The sequence below is a fragment of the Anser cygnoides genome, chromosome 19 (assembly GCF_040182565.1).
Source record: "Anser cygnoides isolate HZ-2024a breed goose chromosome 19, Taihu_goose_T2T_genome, whole genome shotgun sequence".
In the NCBI taxonomy this organism is placed as follows: Eukaryota; Metazoa; Chordata; class Aves; order Anseriformes; family Anatidae; genus Anser; species Anser cygnoides.
Window position 1 is genome coordinate 1,261,226 of NC_089891.1, and position 17,821 is coordinate 1,279,046.

A 17,821-nucleotide genomic window follows, 5' to 3' on the forward strand; every position below is an offset into this window, starting at 1 on the left:
ATCCTAGTGACTGATGAAGGTAGGTGACACCAGAGAGGGAATTCATGGCAGGTCGTGAATTTATTATGCCCCCACTAGGTGGGTGTGGTGTAATGACCACTCGGACAGCAGGGTTCTTTCAGGATCAGTAACTGCTACTCCTTTACTGATGACATAACATCAGCTCTCTTACTGAGGCCTAACTTCATCCCTCATATTGAGGGCATATCTTCATTCTTCCTTGTTGCATCCCCATCTTGAGGACAGGCTCCCTTCTTATACTATTCTCCCCACAGCAGTCCTTTCCCACTAACTATTCATTGGTCAACAACTTTGCCCAGCAGCCGCAAACACCCAGCAACTTCCATGCCTTAAAGGCTGGAGAACAAGCAACCCGAGATGGCTTTCCTGAATCACCAGTTCTTTGGAATCACCCTTCTTTGTTCCCTCCAAACTCTTTACATTCCTGATGGCCTCATCGTTAGAGAGTCTGATGTTATCACCAACCATGGGGCTTGTCCACCCCCATGGCCGCAGTCCCACAGGTGGGGGCATAATAAGCCTGTTTCTATATAATGAGCCTGTTGTAAGCAGAGTTCCTGTCAATAGTAGTGGGCACCTGAGGAACGATTATTCTAACCTGCCTTCCACGCCGGTCCTAGGTAGAAGTATCTTCTGTTCTCTCTAGGGTGGAAGAGAACACTTTAGGAAGCTGAGATGCTCCTTGGGGGGGGTTTCAGCCACCCTAATAACTGCTGGAAGGGCCACACAGCAGGGCACAGGCAAACCAGGAGGATTATGGAGTGCTTTGGTGAAAATATCCTCACGGAGGTGACTGAGGTGCTGTTGAAGGGAGGTTCTTTGTTGGACCTGATGGTCACAGACAAGGAAAAGTGATTGGGGTTGTGAAGGTCAGGTCTCTGGTGCATGCAGTCTCATTTGTGTAGGGAGAAAAGAGCTTTGCACATCAAGGAGCACTAAGTATGTGCTGGCATGAGCTGTGTCTGCTGGGTTTCCTTCTCTAGCCCTGTTTTGAAGCTTTTTGTAGGGCAGTGACCGTCAAAATCACCAAATAATGTTTTTCAGCCTAATGGCAAAGAAACAGTGAATTTGTTTACATGTTTACAGCTGTAGATCTGAATGAAATGATGCAGGGAAGAATTCAGACATTAGATATTCCCAATTTAATTGTAGTCTTCATCCATTAGCCAAAATGTCATTTCCCTCTCTTTGCAATCATGTTAATTTAATTCTTGAGTATCTTTCCATTTTCATAGGTTGTTGCTTCACTGAGTCAGCTTCATGTACTAAATTGAATAATAGTGAGCTCCTAGAGCAAAACCGTATGAGATCCAGACGTTGGCAGAGCACTCCTTACTGCATCATAAACACAATGGAGCCTTTTTCTGTGCACTTCACCACCAAACTTAGCTGCAAGCAAGAGAGATATACTGTCCTATAAGAGACATATTGTCCATTCTAGGCTCACAAAAGCATTTGGCACTAAGCCTCTGCTTCAGTAAAGAAAAAGACTACTTTTCCTTCCAGCCACAGTATCTTTTCATTCCTAGGTGTACATGAAAGAAGAAATACCCATTTTTCTTTGCTGTGCATTCCACCTGCTCATCACTACATATCTTTAAATCTTTTATCTTATCAAATGAATTTTGGTGAGATAACCTCCAGCACTGTCTTTAAAACTTTGGGGAATCGAGATCAGTCCAGATTTTCTGTAGTTCATGCTCATTTGCTCCCAGGCTTGGCAAATCCCAGCAGTCTCTCCTGCCACTAATGCCTGTATTTGGGTTGAAGTCCAGACCTGAGTTCTGGACTGTGGGGTTCAAGCAAAGACTGAAGCATTGGAGTGGCTGGAAGAGACGTGAGGACAAACTCAAATGCCTTCTCAAGCCTTAAATTGTGCCACATTCTTTCAAAATACAAGCAGATCTATGTTATCCCTATTTTTCTGTTGCTGATCAAAAAAAAAGAAACATTCTGAACAGGGGCCAGGAGAGACCCAAGCTGGCAGCTGCCATTGCAGAAATGGTTTCAGTGCACCTCTTCAGAAGGGCAGTGCCCTGCCATCATCTCTGCCTTGAACAAGCTCTCTGGTCTGACCATGGACTGCTGAGTCCAGCTGGCCCTGTGTCTCTGCTGGGTCCTACCATCCTCTCTTTAGATCCCCTGTTATGCTCCATTCACTCATTCAGTCACCATTTACTCCCTTCTTGTATTTGCCTTTGTACATGAATTTTTCAGTCCTATCTGCGATCACCCCTAGGTGATGTCTGTACTTGTCAGTTCAGCAGTGCCAGGAGACGTTTGCCGGGCTGGACCTCAGCTGTCTCTCCTGTCTCATTGTCAGCACAGGTTCTGCTCCTGGTTGTGGATGAAGATGGCTGGGTCTCTCCCTGACAGTTCAGGAGTAAGGATAGGCCAGGGATCATTCCCAGTAGACATCTCAGATATAACCCAGCCTGTTTTGGAGTGTAAAATGGGTCAATAGTGTAGAAAGGGGCAGTTGTGTTGACATTAGGCCCAGGAATGGTCCTATGCACATTTCATTCGCTACCTTCAACATTCAGGCATGTCTGTGCTAAAAGAACCTGAAGAATGCATTATGCTTCATTCCAAAACTGGTCTAACAACACTCAGGTGCTTGCAGGTATCCTGGAAGTGCTCTAAATTTTCAGGCCAGTCCCTCTTTTTTTTTCTTTTTTTCTTCTGTTCCTTTTCCCCACTTGCATTTGCCTTCTCTGTACCGTGTTTAGTGGAAGGGTCACAGATCAGCCTATTTTTACTCAACTTCCAGCAGAAAAGGGCCAGGTTCTCATTTGGAGCTGTGGCCACAGCAGGTGAGGCTTACACAAACATGAGAGCAGTAAGGTTACTGCAACACAGCTTTAGTACGGCCAGTGTTGGCCCAGACAAGATCCTGAGTGTTAGCAGAGTTGTAAAGACCCCTCTGATACCTGGACTGGCTTGACTCAACATTGCCAGTCCCTTTATAGCTAGGCCAGTATCGGTTTTGTGTCTGTACCGGTGAAATCACACCACAAATTGTAGAGGAGATGCATCCATAAACAAAAGGTGGGAATAGCTGTATAGTTTCCAGTGCAGCAAAATGCTGAGTGGTGCCATCATGCTCATCATTGCTTAGTGGCTAAGATGGTGAGCAGAGAATCATAGGGACCAAAATACTGAAACCATTAAATCATAGAATAGCCTGAGGTGGAAGGGACCCACAAGTATCGAGAAGTCACTCTTTGTAGATAACATTGAGCTACTTAGTTTGCCCAGCCCGAGTAAAATGATGGGGATCATCGTAGGGCCCACAGTGACACAATGAACAGCATGCTCAGAGGTGGGGCTAAATGACGGCAAAGTAGTTGGACTTGCTGTTACAGGCTGCAGTCCGCCTCAGAGCTGTGTGTAGAGGGTATCGATAAAGGTTGAAGACTTAAGGGAGAGCTAAGAGTGCTGGCTCTGCAGGGATCAAATGTGTTCTTCACTGGTGAGCATTACCTGTGGAGTGAGGTCTTGAGAAGCCTCAGGTGGCTGCTGCTGAAATCCAAGCACTTTGCATAGGCAGGAACTCTGCCATAATTTCTCCTGTTTTACAGCCCACCATGAGCAGGGAGGTGGAAGTGTTGGGGCTGTCTCTGAACTGCCAAGCCTAGCTTTCAGATTTACTGTTAAATCAGTGACAATTTTCTGAGAGCATCTCGTAAGGGAAGGAGGCGTTGTAAATACAACTAATTCCCGCTGCTCAAGGAGGTGATTGCAGATAAGGCGTGAAGGAGAGAGCCCCTCTCAGGAACGTGCAGGGTCTCCAGCAACTGTCAGCAAAGGGAGCGTGCTGTGGAGTGTCTGTGGTTTGTATGTATGTGCTGCTATTTCTGATGGTTACCACAGCAACACTTGCGTCCTGTGATATACGTTCTGCCTTGTGAAGTACAAGCACACAGAGGTGCTTGGAAGTGCACTCCCAAAGAAAAGCCTCTGGAGTTCCCGTCTTCCTGCACATACGCCCCCAGCCCTGCCTGTGGACCCTCTTTCTCTGGTACTTGCTCTCTGTCTCATACTCCATGATGCAAAGTAGGGAAATAACAGAGGGCGAGATACAGTGGTAATGGTCAGTGTGCACAGGAAGATATTTCAGGTTCCTTTTTTTACCCTCTTATCAGCTGTTTGCTTTTGGCAGGATTTGGCTCCCACCTGCTCCTTTATCTCTCCATTCATAAAGAAAGGTAATGTGCCCATGAATTTGACATTGTAACCCAGTTTTACCTGCAGCCGAGACTGAGCTGCGAGCTGTGACAAAGTGGAGATGCTGGAGAGTTGTCTTTTACACAACAACTCTTTTCACAGACCTCAAAACACAGAAAAGAAAAAAAAATAAAAGAAAAAAAATCAATAAAGCAATGAATTAACTTGCGTTGTCCTGCATAAATGTATCTTCTGGAGCTCTTCTGGAATCAGGAGTACACAAAAACTGCTGCAGTGTAAACTACACAGTGTGCTTTAGGGAGATAATATTGGCAGTGTATGAAGCCCTGAGCCATAGAAAAGTGGACAGGGCTTAATTATTTCCTCTTTCTCCCAAGGAAGAGCTAGAGGCAGTCTATGAAACCATCAGGAGGCAGGTTTCAAAGCAAGCAAGGGGAGGTGGTTCTTCAGTAGCTCAGCTGTGATTGGTATTAAGGAAGCATTGTCTGTGTTGTGTCGTTATTGATAATTGACATAGCATTCAATTATTATGACCGCATATGTTGTCATTAGTCATGTTCTGTCAAGTGGTGTTATCTGACTGCTGAGAATTAATTTGCAAGGTTTCCTTCAAACCTGTGAATCTCCTCCACAGCATCTCTGTCCTTTTAGTAGAAAAATTTTTGAGCTGTATGTTTATTTATGTCTACTTCTTGCATAAGTATTCATTTGATCAAATCATAAATTCTTAGTATCAACTCATGTTTTGCTGCATATATTATTTTCCATCCATTCTATCATAAAAGAATAATACATAAATGCTTTGATTATTTTTAGAAGTGTTTCTTAAGTTGTCTGTGATATTGAAGGCAGTGATGCTGACAAATAATGGTCATTGGTGTCATGTCAACACAAGCTAAAGCAATTATTTTTCGGCCATCTAACACCACAAAAGCAGATGTAGGAAGAAACCGCCAATTAAAGATGAAAGCAGGGTCAGGTATATAGTCTGTGATTAAACTGATACTTAATGAACAGTTTTTCTTATGCTTTTCTGTTGAGCTGTTCCCTTAAATTACTAAATCTCTGTAGCTGTTTAAAACACTTTGGTTATGTGTTTTGGTCCATTCCTGCTTTATTCTTGAGCTTCTAGACTGAGTTGGTTGCCCGGACCCTAGGAATTACCTCATCTCTTGAAATCCTAAATACCTCAGACAAGCACTGGTGTGTTAACAGTCAGATATAATTGCATTTTGTTTGCTGCTCTTCGTATGGTTGGTGTTTACAGTGGCGTGTCTCTTCCCCAGAACAGGATTGCTTTGTTCAGTTATCTTCTCCTCATTTGCTCCCATGCCTCAGACTCCATTTAACCCATATAACATCAGCACAACCCTAAATCCTTTCAGGGAAGGAGACTGAATGTGTGCAGTTCTAAAGAAGAAATGTTGCTCCCAGTCACGTGAATCAGCTTTGGGGCAGCAGGACTGGGTGTGCAAGGTGTCCGTGTGTGAAGCAGTTGCCTCGTCAGAGCCTGAGGCTGACTTGTGGCAGGAGTTGTACAGCAATTTGTTTAACATAAGGTATCAAAACAACCTCATAAAATCTTGTGCAAAAAGGACGAAACTAAAGTTATCAAGTGGCAGGGAGTTGGTTATAACTTCTAAAACGTGGAGGACTTGGGCAAGGAGACAGCATAAGTTTTCCCTGAGATTTTGGTGGACTTTGTACCCAGCCCCACAGAGAGGAAGAAAATGGAAATAGTTAAGTGCACATTTTTAGAAGACATTGAGGTTTTGAAACCACACTTGCTCTGTTACTTTATGATTTAGTGCTTGCATCTGGGTTAGGATAAGATGACCCACCTTCTCCATGATGCCCTGGTGGGATGATTAGTTCAGCTCCAGACATCTGTGCTCAGACGTGCCCATTTCCAGTACCCTTGAAAACTGGTACAGATCCAGAAGCAGAAAGCCACTGTGAAGCAGCAGCTTGTACTGAAGATGTGCCTGTGTCGCCAAGAACATCCCAGAGCTCTTGCTTTGTGGTAGCTGAGAGGGGGGTTGCTCTGTGCAGAAGGTAGGGGAGCCCGCTGGCTGCACTGTTGTAGAGCTGGGTTGTGGTGCATGCACAGCCAGGATGAGCATCCACGTGCACTGTAGTCACTATTAGGGGTCAAGAAGTCAGCCTTCACCATAACTGCGTATATATATATATGTATATATATATATATGTCTATATAGGGGAAAAAAAAAAAGTATGGTTGAGATACCAAATGGAAATATATCAATCCTTAACAAGATCCCTCTACAAAAGTGACACTGGATTTTGCACCCAAGACTTGGCAAGGATGTGGTGAACATGCAAGGACAGTCGCTGATGTGCAAGGGGTGCCAATCCCAGATGTGACTGAGTTTTTAGCCAGATTTCTTCTCTCCTGAGGTACCCACAGCTCCTCTGGAGAGATGCGTCGCCATCTGGTCCTTTGTGTCTCATGGAGCAGCTCTGAGTGCTGACCCATCACTGCTAATAGCCTGTGACCATGGCCACCACTCCCATCCCAACCCGTGCCCAAAGCACCTCAGCCTTTCCTTCTCTGCAGCTGCTTGTCCTCTTCCTCAGTCCTGGCTGGAATCTCTCCAGAAGCAGCCTGTAAGAGGCAACCGAAACCTCCAGCACAAAAGTTTTTGTGTTTTCACGAGGGAGCTCCCTCAGTGCTCTTTCGTGCCATCAGTCCATAAAAGCACCGTGCTGGGGCAGACAGCCCAACTCCCTGCCTGTCAGAAGGCAGGCCCAGATGCTGAGGGAAAGGATGTATGAATTGGGTAAGCACGCAGTGATGTGTCTCTCTGTGAATCAAAGCTCAGCTTCATTCCGGATTCGCTCAACCTCCACAAAACCCTGATACAATGAATTCTCAATTTAGTTATGCATCGTATAAGAATGTACTGCTCTGTTCATGCCTACGTTATTATCCTTCATTCATCACCTCTGCCTTGATCTCTCTCTCCAAGTTGGCAAGTCCATGTCAATTTTGTGGCTTGTTGAATGGAAGCTATATCTTTCCAAGGACAGAGAAATAAGAACTGGGTATTGCATCCAAGATGAAGGCCTGCCATGGATTTATGGAGTGGCATAATAATGTTTCCAGTTTATTTGCTGTTCCCTTGCTGACGTTTGATTGCTGTCGCACTGCTAAGCATTGAATTGTTACTTGCAGAGAATAACCATAAGGACTCTGAGATCTCGGAGTGGTAATAGCTAATTCTGAACCCGTCATTGTTTACACATATATATAGCTAGGGTTGATTTTCTGCGTGCATTACTGCGTCTATCAACAGTGAATTTCTTCTGCCATATCATAGCCAGTCGTTTAGAATGATGGCGTACTTTTGCACTTCTTTGCCATCAGGTTTGGTTTTTACTACCTGGAATTAGTTTGTCTTATGACTAATTTTGTCAGCTCACTAATCATTCACTCTTTCAGGTGGTTTTCGAATATGGTGAGCAGTTCAAACCCTGTGAGTAGCTTCCCAGCCTGTTTCCTATGCCTTAATTGGTCGCTTGTCTCTGAGACCTTCTTCCTCAGCTGCAATAGCATTGTTAAGTGAAAGATAAATATTCTATTTGGATTAAGGTCCAAACATGGAGAGACACTGGCCCCATGGAGGCAATTCTTCCACCTTCCTGGGTGATTCCTGAGGCTGGTGTGGTGACCTTCTGGAGATACCTCTGCCTTTCCAGCAACCGCAATGGGAGTTTATTTATGGTGACACGCTCAGATTTGGGCATCCCCCTGTTGGCTACCTAAAATGGGTTGGAAATCTTATGTTTCTCATTTTCTCTAATTCACACCATTTGTGTGTTGATTCACTGCTTATTAAGGCTCCTAGCAGTTTGCCTAGTGCCTACCGAGCAGTAATGGACCACTTCCACATCTGAGTTTCTTTAGGGTGGCTACCATCTGGTCCTAGTAAATTGTTATTATTAGTTTATTAATTTGTCCTAAAAACTCTTCATCTGCTGCTTCAATTTAAGAGTCTTTCTGGTGATTAAGGGACTGGAGCATCTGTCATATGAGGAAAGTCTGAGAGAGCTGGGATTATTTAGCCTCAAAAAGAAATGGCTCAGAGGGGTTTATCAGTTGGTTTAAATACCTTGTGCCAGGGAGAGTACAGAAGATGGAGCCAGGCTGTTCATAGTGGTGCCCAATGAAAGAGCAAGAGGCAATGGGCACAAATTGAAAGAGAGGAAATTTTCCTTCAACATTATAGTTTATATTTATTTTTACTGTTAGGGTGGTTGAAAAGTTGCCCAGAGAGGTTGTGGAGGCTCAGTCCTTGGAGTTATTCAAAGACCTGTCTGTACACAGTTCTGGGCAACCAGCTCTGTCTGACCCTGCTCGGAGCAGGAGGGTTGGATGGGTGACCTCCAGCCTCAGCATGTGAGCGATTCTGCCCCTGTAAAACAGGCTGTAAAACAGGCTGTAAAACAGGAGGAGACCCTCCCCGGGGTCTGCAGTGAATATTCCTCCTAATATGAGCTGTTTTGTGGTGGCCTTGCCTTTCTTGGGCACTCCCTATACACCTTGATCATCTTTTAGTTTTATAGGCTCTGTGGTAAGTTTCTTGCGCCTGGAGAAGGTTTTATTATTGGTTTTTATGGTTTTCAGAAGATTGCTTTTTAAAATCGTTTTCAGCCTTACCATGACTGGATTTTGTGCTGTTTTCTGTTTTTCTCATTTGGACATGATTTCCTTTTTCTGAAGAATGTCATTTTACTCTTAATAGTCTCCATTACTCTGCTATTTAACCATGAGAGCTCCTTTCTGATCCTTGTTATAGGTGATATATATTTATTCTAAGTCTCTGATATGGTTCCTTAATGCAATTTCCTTGCCACCTGCAAACAGTTTATCTTTTTGGCATCTGCTTTTAATTTATGTTTAGGAAGTTCCTTGTCCTGTCTCTGGATGGGATAAATCACCTTCCACAGTGCCTGTTAGCAGAGCCAGCTTGGATTACACACGTAACTTTAAAATTATGGTGGTTTTAGACCAAGAACCCCTGCTGTGGGGTGATCTGCCCTGTTCCTAATGTAAGAAAAGCTATTTTCTTGCCTGGAATTTTAGAAAATGATATAGGACTGTAGCTGGAAAAGTGAGGCAAGTCTGCATTCATTTTATGACCTCTCCATAATACTGCTTAATTTTCTGACAGATATGTGTAACTAGTTGCATGACTAATTAAATATTTTATGTTAAATGTCTTTACAAAACCACCAGCTTGACTTTTTCCCACTAACTTGCACTTACTGGTATTGATGGTCCTTACTGTTACTCTTAAAAATGAACAAACGTCTGGGGAAATAACATTACTTCATCAGCTGTACGTAACTGTAATGAACAGGAGATTGTCAGCCCCGAGAACACAAACAGCCCATGAATGGCTTGCTTAATTGCTGGTTATTTATATTGACTATTGTGAATTTAAAAGTGGTGTGCCAGGATATTTGTGGCTGTGAATTACACACAGGTGTAATTCTTGGGGCAAGTATCAACTTCCAGTGCTTAGGCCTGGTGGGTGCCATTCATTTGTGTGCCGGATTTGGTGCCCAATTAATGTGGGTGTCAGCGGGGGGGACTGATGAAGCCATGTCCCCTTTGTCCCTGCCAGAACATCCACCTGGTGGCCAAGTGGCTGAGTTCTCTGGAGAAGAAGCTGGAGCAGCACAGTGAGGGCAGCCACCAAGATTTCCGTGTCTTCATTAGTGCGGAGCCAGCACCCTCCCCGGACAGCCACATCATTCCCCAGGGCATCCTGGAGAACTCAATCAAAATCACCAATGAGCCCCCGACCGGGATGCACGCGAACCTGCACAAAGCCCTTGACAACTTCACCCAGGTAGGAGGGCAGCGGGGACGTCCCATCGGTGGTGGGTCAGCTTGGAGCTGCTGGAGCCGCGACGCGTGGGGACTTTGCCAGTCCCAGGCTGCGAGTGCGCGAGTCCCTTCACGTCGCGTAGTCTCCAGGTCCATCAAGCCCTTCTCTGTTCTCCAGATCTCTTTCCCAGCACTCATTTTCCAAGGGAGGACTTAGGTAATCCTGAACGGTCACATTCTCGCAGATGTTCACAGCCAGATTTCTGTCCAATTCACTCATTTTATCATCAATGTATGATTCTTAAAAAGGGTGTTTTTTTTTACAGAAGCAAATTTCTGAATGCAGCATTTGAGAGAGACTTTTGTCATGATTTGACTTGACTTCTGTATTTGTGTCACTCCATTTTGGGCTGCTGAGTGACGTATTACATCTATCATCTATCACCCAGCGACACGGAGAGGAGAGCAGCTTAAACCTTGCATTTTGCCCTGCTGGTTAACTGGGGGTAGAGATTCGGCACTGCTGATGCGATGCATCCCAGGTCACTCTTCTGAGCAGTTCAGGGGGACTTTGCCCTGTGTGCCTCAAGGCCCGTTCAGCTCAAAACCTCGCTGACATCACAAGTATTGTGATTTAGCGCTGCAGTCTCTCTGAAGGGAGGGCTTGCTTTTCCAGATGAGGACAAAGTAGGCTGTCTTGAGTATTGGTGTCCCACAAGGAGAGTAGCCGATGGTAGGTTGTTGCTTTTATCACATGCAGCCCACAGTTATCACATACCCACGTTCCCATTGCAGTAGTCACCGTCCCTGCTCTTTGCTGCTGGACTGCAGCAGTCTCCTGTGCAGGGGACACAGAAATGAAGCTTGTGAAAGTGATGGGTGAATATTCTTCTCTTGGTGACTGCAGGGGCAGGGATCAATGTATGTAATGATGGCACAGGGACGCTCCCAGGAGCAGCCGGACACGTGCAGCGTGGTGCCTCCCCAGGAGCAGCCCAGGCTGCCAGGCAGTGCTGGAGCTGTCGTGCATCACTGCTGCACTTCTGCCCACCCCATTTTCTGCATGAGCCAAAGGGCTAAGGGCTAACTGCTCACTTTTATGGTGATACCTTTACTAAAGACACAGACCATTGCACTCAGCTGCCCTGACTGCCCATTACCCTCATTCGCACATCACCACTGCGTTGGCATGCTGAGTTCTCACAGCAAGACCCTGTCTGTTAAACCCACAGCTGCCAGAAGGGCCTGAAGGCATTCTCACCCCTCAGACTGCCTCTTCGTGGCACTAGCACTGCACTTACTGCAACCTCTCCATTCTGCAGATGGCTGCTCCAGAAGCACGCAGGGCACATCTTGCAGAATGATTCTTTCTCTCCACGTTATTTGGGACCAGGCTGGAGCAGCCACAGCCTGTGCTGGACCCCAGGCACTGGTCCATGGGGCAGGGAAATGGGGACAACCTTTTTTTGCACATAGGTACAGGGGGATCTCGAGTTCGGGAGCTGCCCTCTCTGAGGAGGTGAAGCTGGAAGCCACAGCACAAGGATTGATGCACACAGTCAGAGAAGATTATTCCATTTTTATCTACTGTAATTCATCATCCTGAACTTCACAAAACATCCTGAAGAGTAAGGGAGGGGAGAACCTTCACCCAAAGTAACGTTTTCATCCTGCCTCTGCTCGTTTCAATCAGATAGTAATTAGCATTTTCTAAATTGCTGGAGTATTATAAAACGTCTTTTATCACAAATCCTGGAGTGAGTAGGTGGGGCCCCTTTACACCTCATTTCTCTGCTTTGTACAGAATAGATGTTCAAATTTAACTTTTAGCTGAAAGCCACAAAGAAGGCCCATTATTGTGTGTGGGGAATATTGTTCTGCTTTGTAGCTGAAATAAAAATGCACAACGAAATAGAGAGACCAAATGAGCCTGAGATGGGTTCATACTCGGTTTTCATTCAAGCAAGCTCTCCTTGAAGTCCAGAGGTGTTTTCTGTAATGGGAGAGGCACTCAGTGCATATTTGAACCTGTTCTTCATTGGGTTGGTGATAATTAAGGGAGCTTCAAGGGGAAAATAGTGCTTGGGCTGTTCTTGGTCCTTTTATGCAGTTAGCCAGCGTCCTGCGTGTTTTGCAGCAACTGTTTCCCCCTGTTCAGCAGAGACCCTGAACAAGGGTATCTAACAGCTGGTTAGAGGTCTAATGTCACAGATTTTTTTTAGGTGAAGGTAATGAAGAGAAGTCACACAGGTGTCCTTTGTGGTCTTTGTCATGTAAATGAGCGGAGCTACAGGGGCCCTCCCTGGCAGGGAGGACGGAGGGGCTGGTGCAGCTGCTCCCTCCTTGCTCAGCCCCAGGCTCAGCCGTGCAGGTCAGGGCCACCGCATCCTGGACACGCTGGTCCTGGGGAGGGCTTGCAGTGACATGGGCGGAGGTGTAGGCAAGTCCTTCCTAATACATTCATCGCCCAGTTCTGGGGAGATCTGTGCTGTTGGCTGTGGGATGTCCCGTCACCCTCCTGCTATGGGGCAGGGGATCTGCTTTTCCTGCCAATGCCAGGAGCTGTGCAAGCCTCCACCAGGCTTCAACCACAGAAAGGGGTTGTAGATCTATCTGTGAGCGCAGAGCTTCAGCCTCACGCTGTGCGTGCGCCTCCAGATCTTCATTCCTTTACTCTGCTGTTCAAGGCAGTGATGCTCATGCACTAGGGAGAGGCACAGCTGCCCAGGCTCCCCATCAGTGCCCGCTGGGGCCATCACTCGTCACTATCCAGCGCCCTTCAGAGCTCTTTAGAGACCGGTTCCCTTTGTGCGTTTTCGTTGATGAAATGACTCAGGCTTCCTCCTCTCCACCTCTGCCATCACGATTGTGTCCACTCCTTTGTGTGTGTGTAGGTATTCAGACTTCAAGCATAGCCTGGAAGTTGGGCGAGGAAGCACCAGATGCTGTGCTGACTTTAAAGGGCTGCATTTGTGGGTTTTGTGGGTGGTGGTGGTTTATTTTCTCTTCCCAAGCATTTGATCCTCCCTGCTTGGATCTTTGGCAGTTCCTCCCATCCCTGCCTTGGTGCGCTGCGCGAGGTTGTGCTGTCAGCAAATCCACTGCCGCGGCGTGTAGCCGGGCTGGCTTGGTGCAGAGCGTCGAGTGCAGCCCTCCTGGGAGAGTTCCCTGCTGCCTCAGCCCTGCGGCTCAGAGGAATGCTGCCCTGAGGAAACCTTTTGTACCCAAGGGGCAGGAAGGAGCTTGGTTCTTCCAGGTGCAGTCCTCCTCAGCAGGAGCCTTGCCTTGGGCTGCCGCTCCCGTCTGTGGTGCCTCTCTCCATCTCCCTGCGTGGAATGTGGGGCACGTGCTGGTGCTGAGTGAGGGCACCTTTCCTTCCCCTCCTGCCTGTCAGGATGTCTTCCTCATACAAAGGTGGAAAGGAAAACATGAATTTGGAAATGATGCATCGGAATTTGCCAATAAATTTGCAATGCAAGTCCACTGTCTCAGAGAGCTAGGGAATGTGTAGTTAAGCAGAAAGGAACTGATGGGGAAAATTAATTTACCCCTGTCCGAAGTCTGATACTTGGGAGGCGGCATAGACTGACACAGCCCTGCCTCTCTGCCTGTATTGCAGGACACCCTGGAGATGTGCACCCGGGAGAATGAGTTCAAGAGCATCCTGTTTGCCCTCTGCTATTTCCATGCCGTGGTGGCAGAGAGGCGCAAATTTGGCCCCCAAGGCTGGAACCGTTCCTACCCCTTCAACACTGGAGACCTCACTATCTCTGTTAACGTGCTGTACAATTATCTGGAGGCCAGCTCAAAGGTGGGTGAATCAGCAGGGGCTCTTTGGTGGCTTTTAACGGCCAGTGATGGGCTGGCTTGTGCTGAAACTACTGGGAATTTTCCATGAATGCCTTTTCCCTCATATCTTTGTTTTTATAACATCGCAGTCTGGTGTATCTTTGCCTGTGAGGTGGGAAACAATGCTGCTCGCATCTGCAGCAGCTTATAAATCATATCAAATAGTGCCTGTAGTCTTCAGTCACTGGAAATACATAGTGGTCTTTGGTTTAACAGAATTTAGAATAAATTTACATTTCAGTGGGAAACTGCATGAAGTCTATGCTGTGATCCAGTTTTCCCTGGGCAGGATTTAACTACTGCCTAATGTTTGTTTACTTAGAAAACTGAAATAGTGCAATGGGAGCACTCACTGTGCAAATCGGTACTTAGAGCTGCAGCCTGTAGCTCAGCGATGCTGCTGGTGGAGCTCAGGCTGCCTGAACTCTGTCATGCCCTCCTGCCTTATTCTTCAGGTCCCATATGATGATTTACGCTACCTCTTTGGTGAGATTATGTATGGAGGTCACATTACAGATGACTGGGACAGGCGACTTTGCAAAACCTATTTGGAAGAATTTATTAAGCCAGAAATGCTGGAGGGAGAGCTCTTCCTTGCTCCAGGATTCCCCCTCCCGGGGAGCATGGACTATAATGGCTATCATCAGGTAAGCTGTTTGTTTTCTGTCATTATTTATACACATAAGTGTAACGTTTTCTATAACTGCCCTATAATCTGTCTTAGGAGGCAGTGAATAGGACTGCAGTGTTTCAGCACACCTCATGTTATTTCCCATTATGTGCTGTTTCTGTAGATGTTTCAGCATTCCCTTGGATGAACCAAGTCTAATGGTAATTTGCTACTTCATCATGGGCCCATTCTGTTCATGCATGAATAGAACAACTGTATTGGTTCTTGAGACTTGAGCAGGGCTCCTGGAAAATTACATCCACATACTGTTTGCTAAAATGGCCCTTTCAAACTCCTTTTATCATCAGTTTTGATGAGAAACACTGAAGGGTCTTGTTGATCTACTTACTGATCTCATCTGTTCTTTGTACACAAATGCAGTAGCAGGGACAGGCATATTAGGCTGGTTTTGTTCATAAAACTTAACTATGGGAAGCTAAATTCCCACAAGGGATTTTGGAGTATTGATGCTGAAACACACAGCAGATAATTGCTAGAGAAGGTCCAGGCCTGAGATAGGTAGCCAAGCCAAACTTTAGCAATTACCAAATCCTCACAGTAGGAGTAAAAGCAGTTCTTTTTTTCTGTAAGCAATTGTACCCTCCTTTGTCCCATCTGGTGTTCAAACCGTGCGCAGCGTTGTATCAGCCTGGGCTTACTTTCTTGGGTGGGTGATAAATTTCAGCACCCAGAGCTCTGAAGGCAAAGCGTCCTGGGTTGTGTATCTAACCTAAGCCTGCATTTCTCCGTACAGTACATAGACGACACCTTGCCACCGGAGTCTCCTTATCTGTATGGCCTCCATCCCAATGCTGAGATCGGCTTCCTTACCCAGACCTCAGAGAAGCTGTTCCGCATCGTGTTAGAGATGCAGCCCCGGGACAGCAGCATGGGTGAAGGAGGAGTGGTGACCAGGGAAGAAACGGTGAGAGTGGTAGAGAAAGGGGCTGTTGAATTTTTATAGCTGTTCTCACTCCTAAGCAGCCCTGTCTAGCTCAGGCTGGACTCAGAGCTGCTTATTATAACGTGTTCTGCTTTTACCAGATACAAACCAAGTGTCTAAAACCGCCAGCCTCATATTATGCAGAACATAACCGTGGTGGGATGTAATTGGAGTATTGTCAGTAGTAGGACAGTGGCTTTTAATTACCCCCTGAACTGCAGTGCCTTCATTATCATCCCGTGACGACGTTGCAAATAAACCTCTGTGGCCTCCCCTGTCTCTGAGCCACCAGTCCCTGTGCACCAGGCTGTGACTGGCATACCGATGGGCTCCCGTGCGCACTGTCTGATGGGTGCAATGTACCACCCAGTGCTCAGCCCACCAGTTACTGCTGCCACCAGGTCCCACCCAGCTCCCGAGCTCCCAGGGGCCTTGTAATTCCTTATTCCTAGCTGAACTCATTTACTGTGCCCATGTATCAGACTGATCTCAGCTCTTCCTCTTGAAAGTCACAGCACATTAAAATCTGACCCAAGCATTCATAACAGGATCTGAAAACAGCCAACACTTGCTCAGTTTTTGATTTCTGTAGACTTAAGACTTCTGTATCAAGCTCTGCAAATTAATGAATGGCTGATAGGAAGCTTTTGTGAAGTTTGTGGTTTCACGTGTTTCCTTTGGCTTGGTATGCTGCTGGGGAACTTACAGACCTTGCCTAAGGGCTACTCAGAAGTGGTGGGCATGTTCAGTTTTCAGTCCATGCAGGAGTTTGAGGTAAGGGGAATAATCCAGATGTAGCGAGGTCAAAGGAGATGCTCAAAGATAGCAAATGTGAATACCTTTCCTCCTATCTCAACCCTTTTTGCCATTTAATTACAATTTGAGTCCTTGGCAAGAGAAGCAGAATTATCAGTGGGTGATCCAGCCAGTGGGGGATATCACAGGGCATGGCTGTGCTGCAGTCCCCTTGAGACAGTAAAGTTGCCCTCAGGGGCTTCATGATCACAGAAGAAAAGTTGCCTGGAAGCAAGGTGGGTCTTGCCCCACCGCACTGCCTCGTGCCCGGGGATCCTCCCACAACTAATGTTCTCCTGGAGGTGATCTCTCTCATTTCCTGAGGTATAGCTGGCACTGGCCATACCCCTTTCACTCAGTCCTTCCAAGAGAGTGAGGAAGGAGTTGTGTCTTAGCTGATCCTTTTGAGGATTTTCAGCCCCTTGTTTGGCTGAGACAGTTTTAGAGATCTTGCAGTGAAACGGCTGGGAAGCTGTCTTTTTTTCCCAAAGCTCTGACAAGTCCAGTTACTCCCACAAGTTTCTGAGGCCACGTTACAGAAAACGAGCCATTATGGCTGTGAAAAAGTGAGAGCCAAAGAGATTTGCAGGGAAATTTCAAATTGCAGAGTATTTCTATACTGCATCTCAGGTGCAGCTCAAGAGCTTTTCCAGCTGAGCTTTAGCTTCAGCAACCTTGCTGGTTGCAATAACAGCCTACGCGTTGCCAATGCTTCATAACGTCTGACGTGTGTGTGGAGAGTTTGGAGAGCAGCAATGGGAGGAAATGGGAGTACAGAGTCCAAAATACGAACGCCAGAGGGCATGGCAATGAAATTACCCAGGGGCTGCTTCTGCCACTGGCTGGCAGCTGTCACTGTCACCCACACACCAGCTTTTGCACGTGAAAACCGTTGGAACCATAACTGTGTGTAGCACGTTCCTGAAAAGTCCTTGAGGAAACAGTATGAGAGACTTCCATACCGAGTTGTCCAGTGGTCCACATGAACCTTTGTATCTGAGTAATGTATAAGTAAAAATGTAAAATATTGTACATAAACAATGGTCCCATGAAGATTAGGGGCTTCATGTCTTACTGTTAACCAGAAAGGACTTTCCTGTTGTATTTAGTGTTTAGGTACTAGAGGCATCTTGTTGCATTGTTTTCCCTGTTTAGTATTTAGAGATATGTCACCGTTTCCAACCCAAAATAACTTTGTTTTATTACACCTGTCTTCCATAGCTCTATTAGTTCAGAGTGCCAAATTCAGCTTAAAATTCAATTTTATAAAATCACCTCTCTATCAATATACCACAGAAAAACAGCTTATGGGCTCAGGGTGTCCCGAAGCTCAGCTGAGACTATAGCCCCCTCAGTCTGCCTGCATTGAGTCTGACCTTCGAAGAAGTAAGAGTGCAGACCTGAGACTCGAGAAGAAAGGAGAACGTTACATGTCACAGTGACATTTTTTAGCCATCATTTTGAAAACTTCTCATCTGGCATTAACTTTTGTAAGCAT

At 46.2% G+C, this 17,821-nt stretch overlaps 1 protein-coding gene across 1 annotated transcript in view; it reads left to right on the plus strand.

The window, feature by feature from the left end:
- Positions 1 to 17,821, plus strand: part of DNAH9 (dynein axonemal heavy chain 9) — a 198,131-nt gene that overhangs the window by 163,167 nt on the left and 17,143 nt on the right. Inside the window, 4 exon segments of the mRNA XM_066980302.1 lie at positions 9,861 to 10,088; positions 13,686 to 13,877; positions 14,371 to 14,562; positions 15,340 to 15,510. Of these exon segments, the coding sequence (XP_066836403.1) occupies positions 9,861 to 10,088; positions 13,686 to 13,877; positions 14,371 to 14,562; positions 15,340 to 15,510 (783 nt within the window).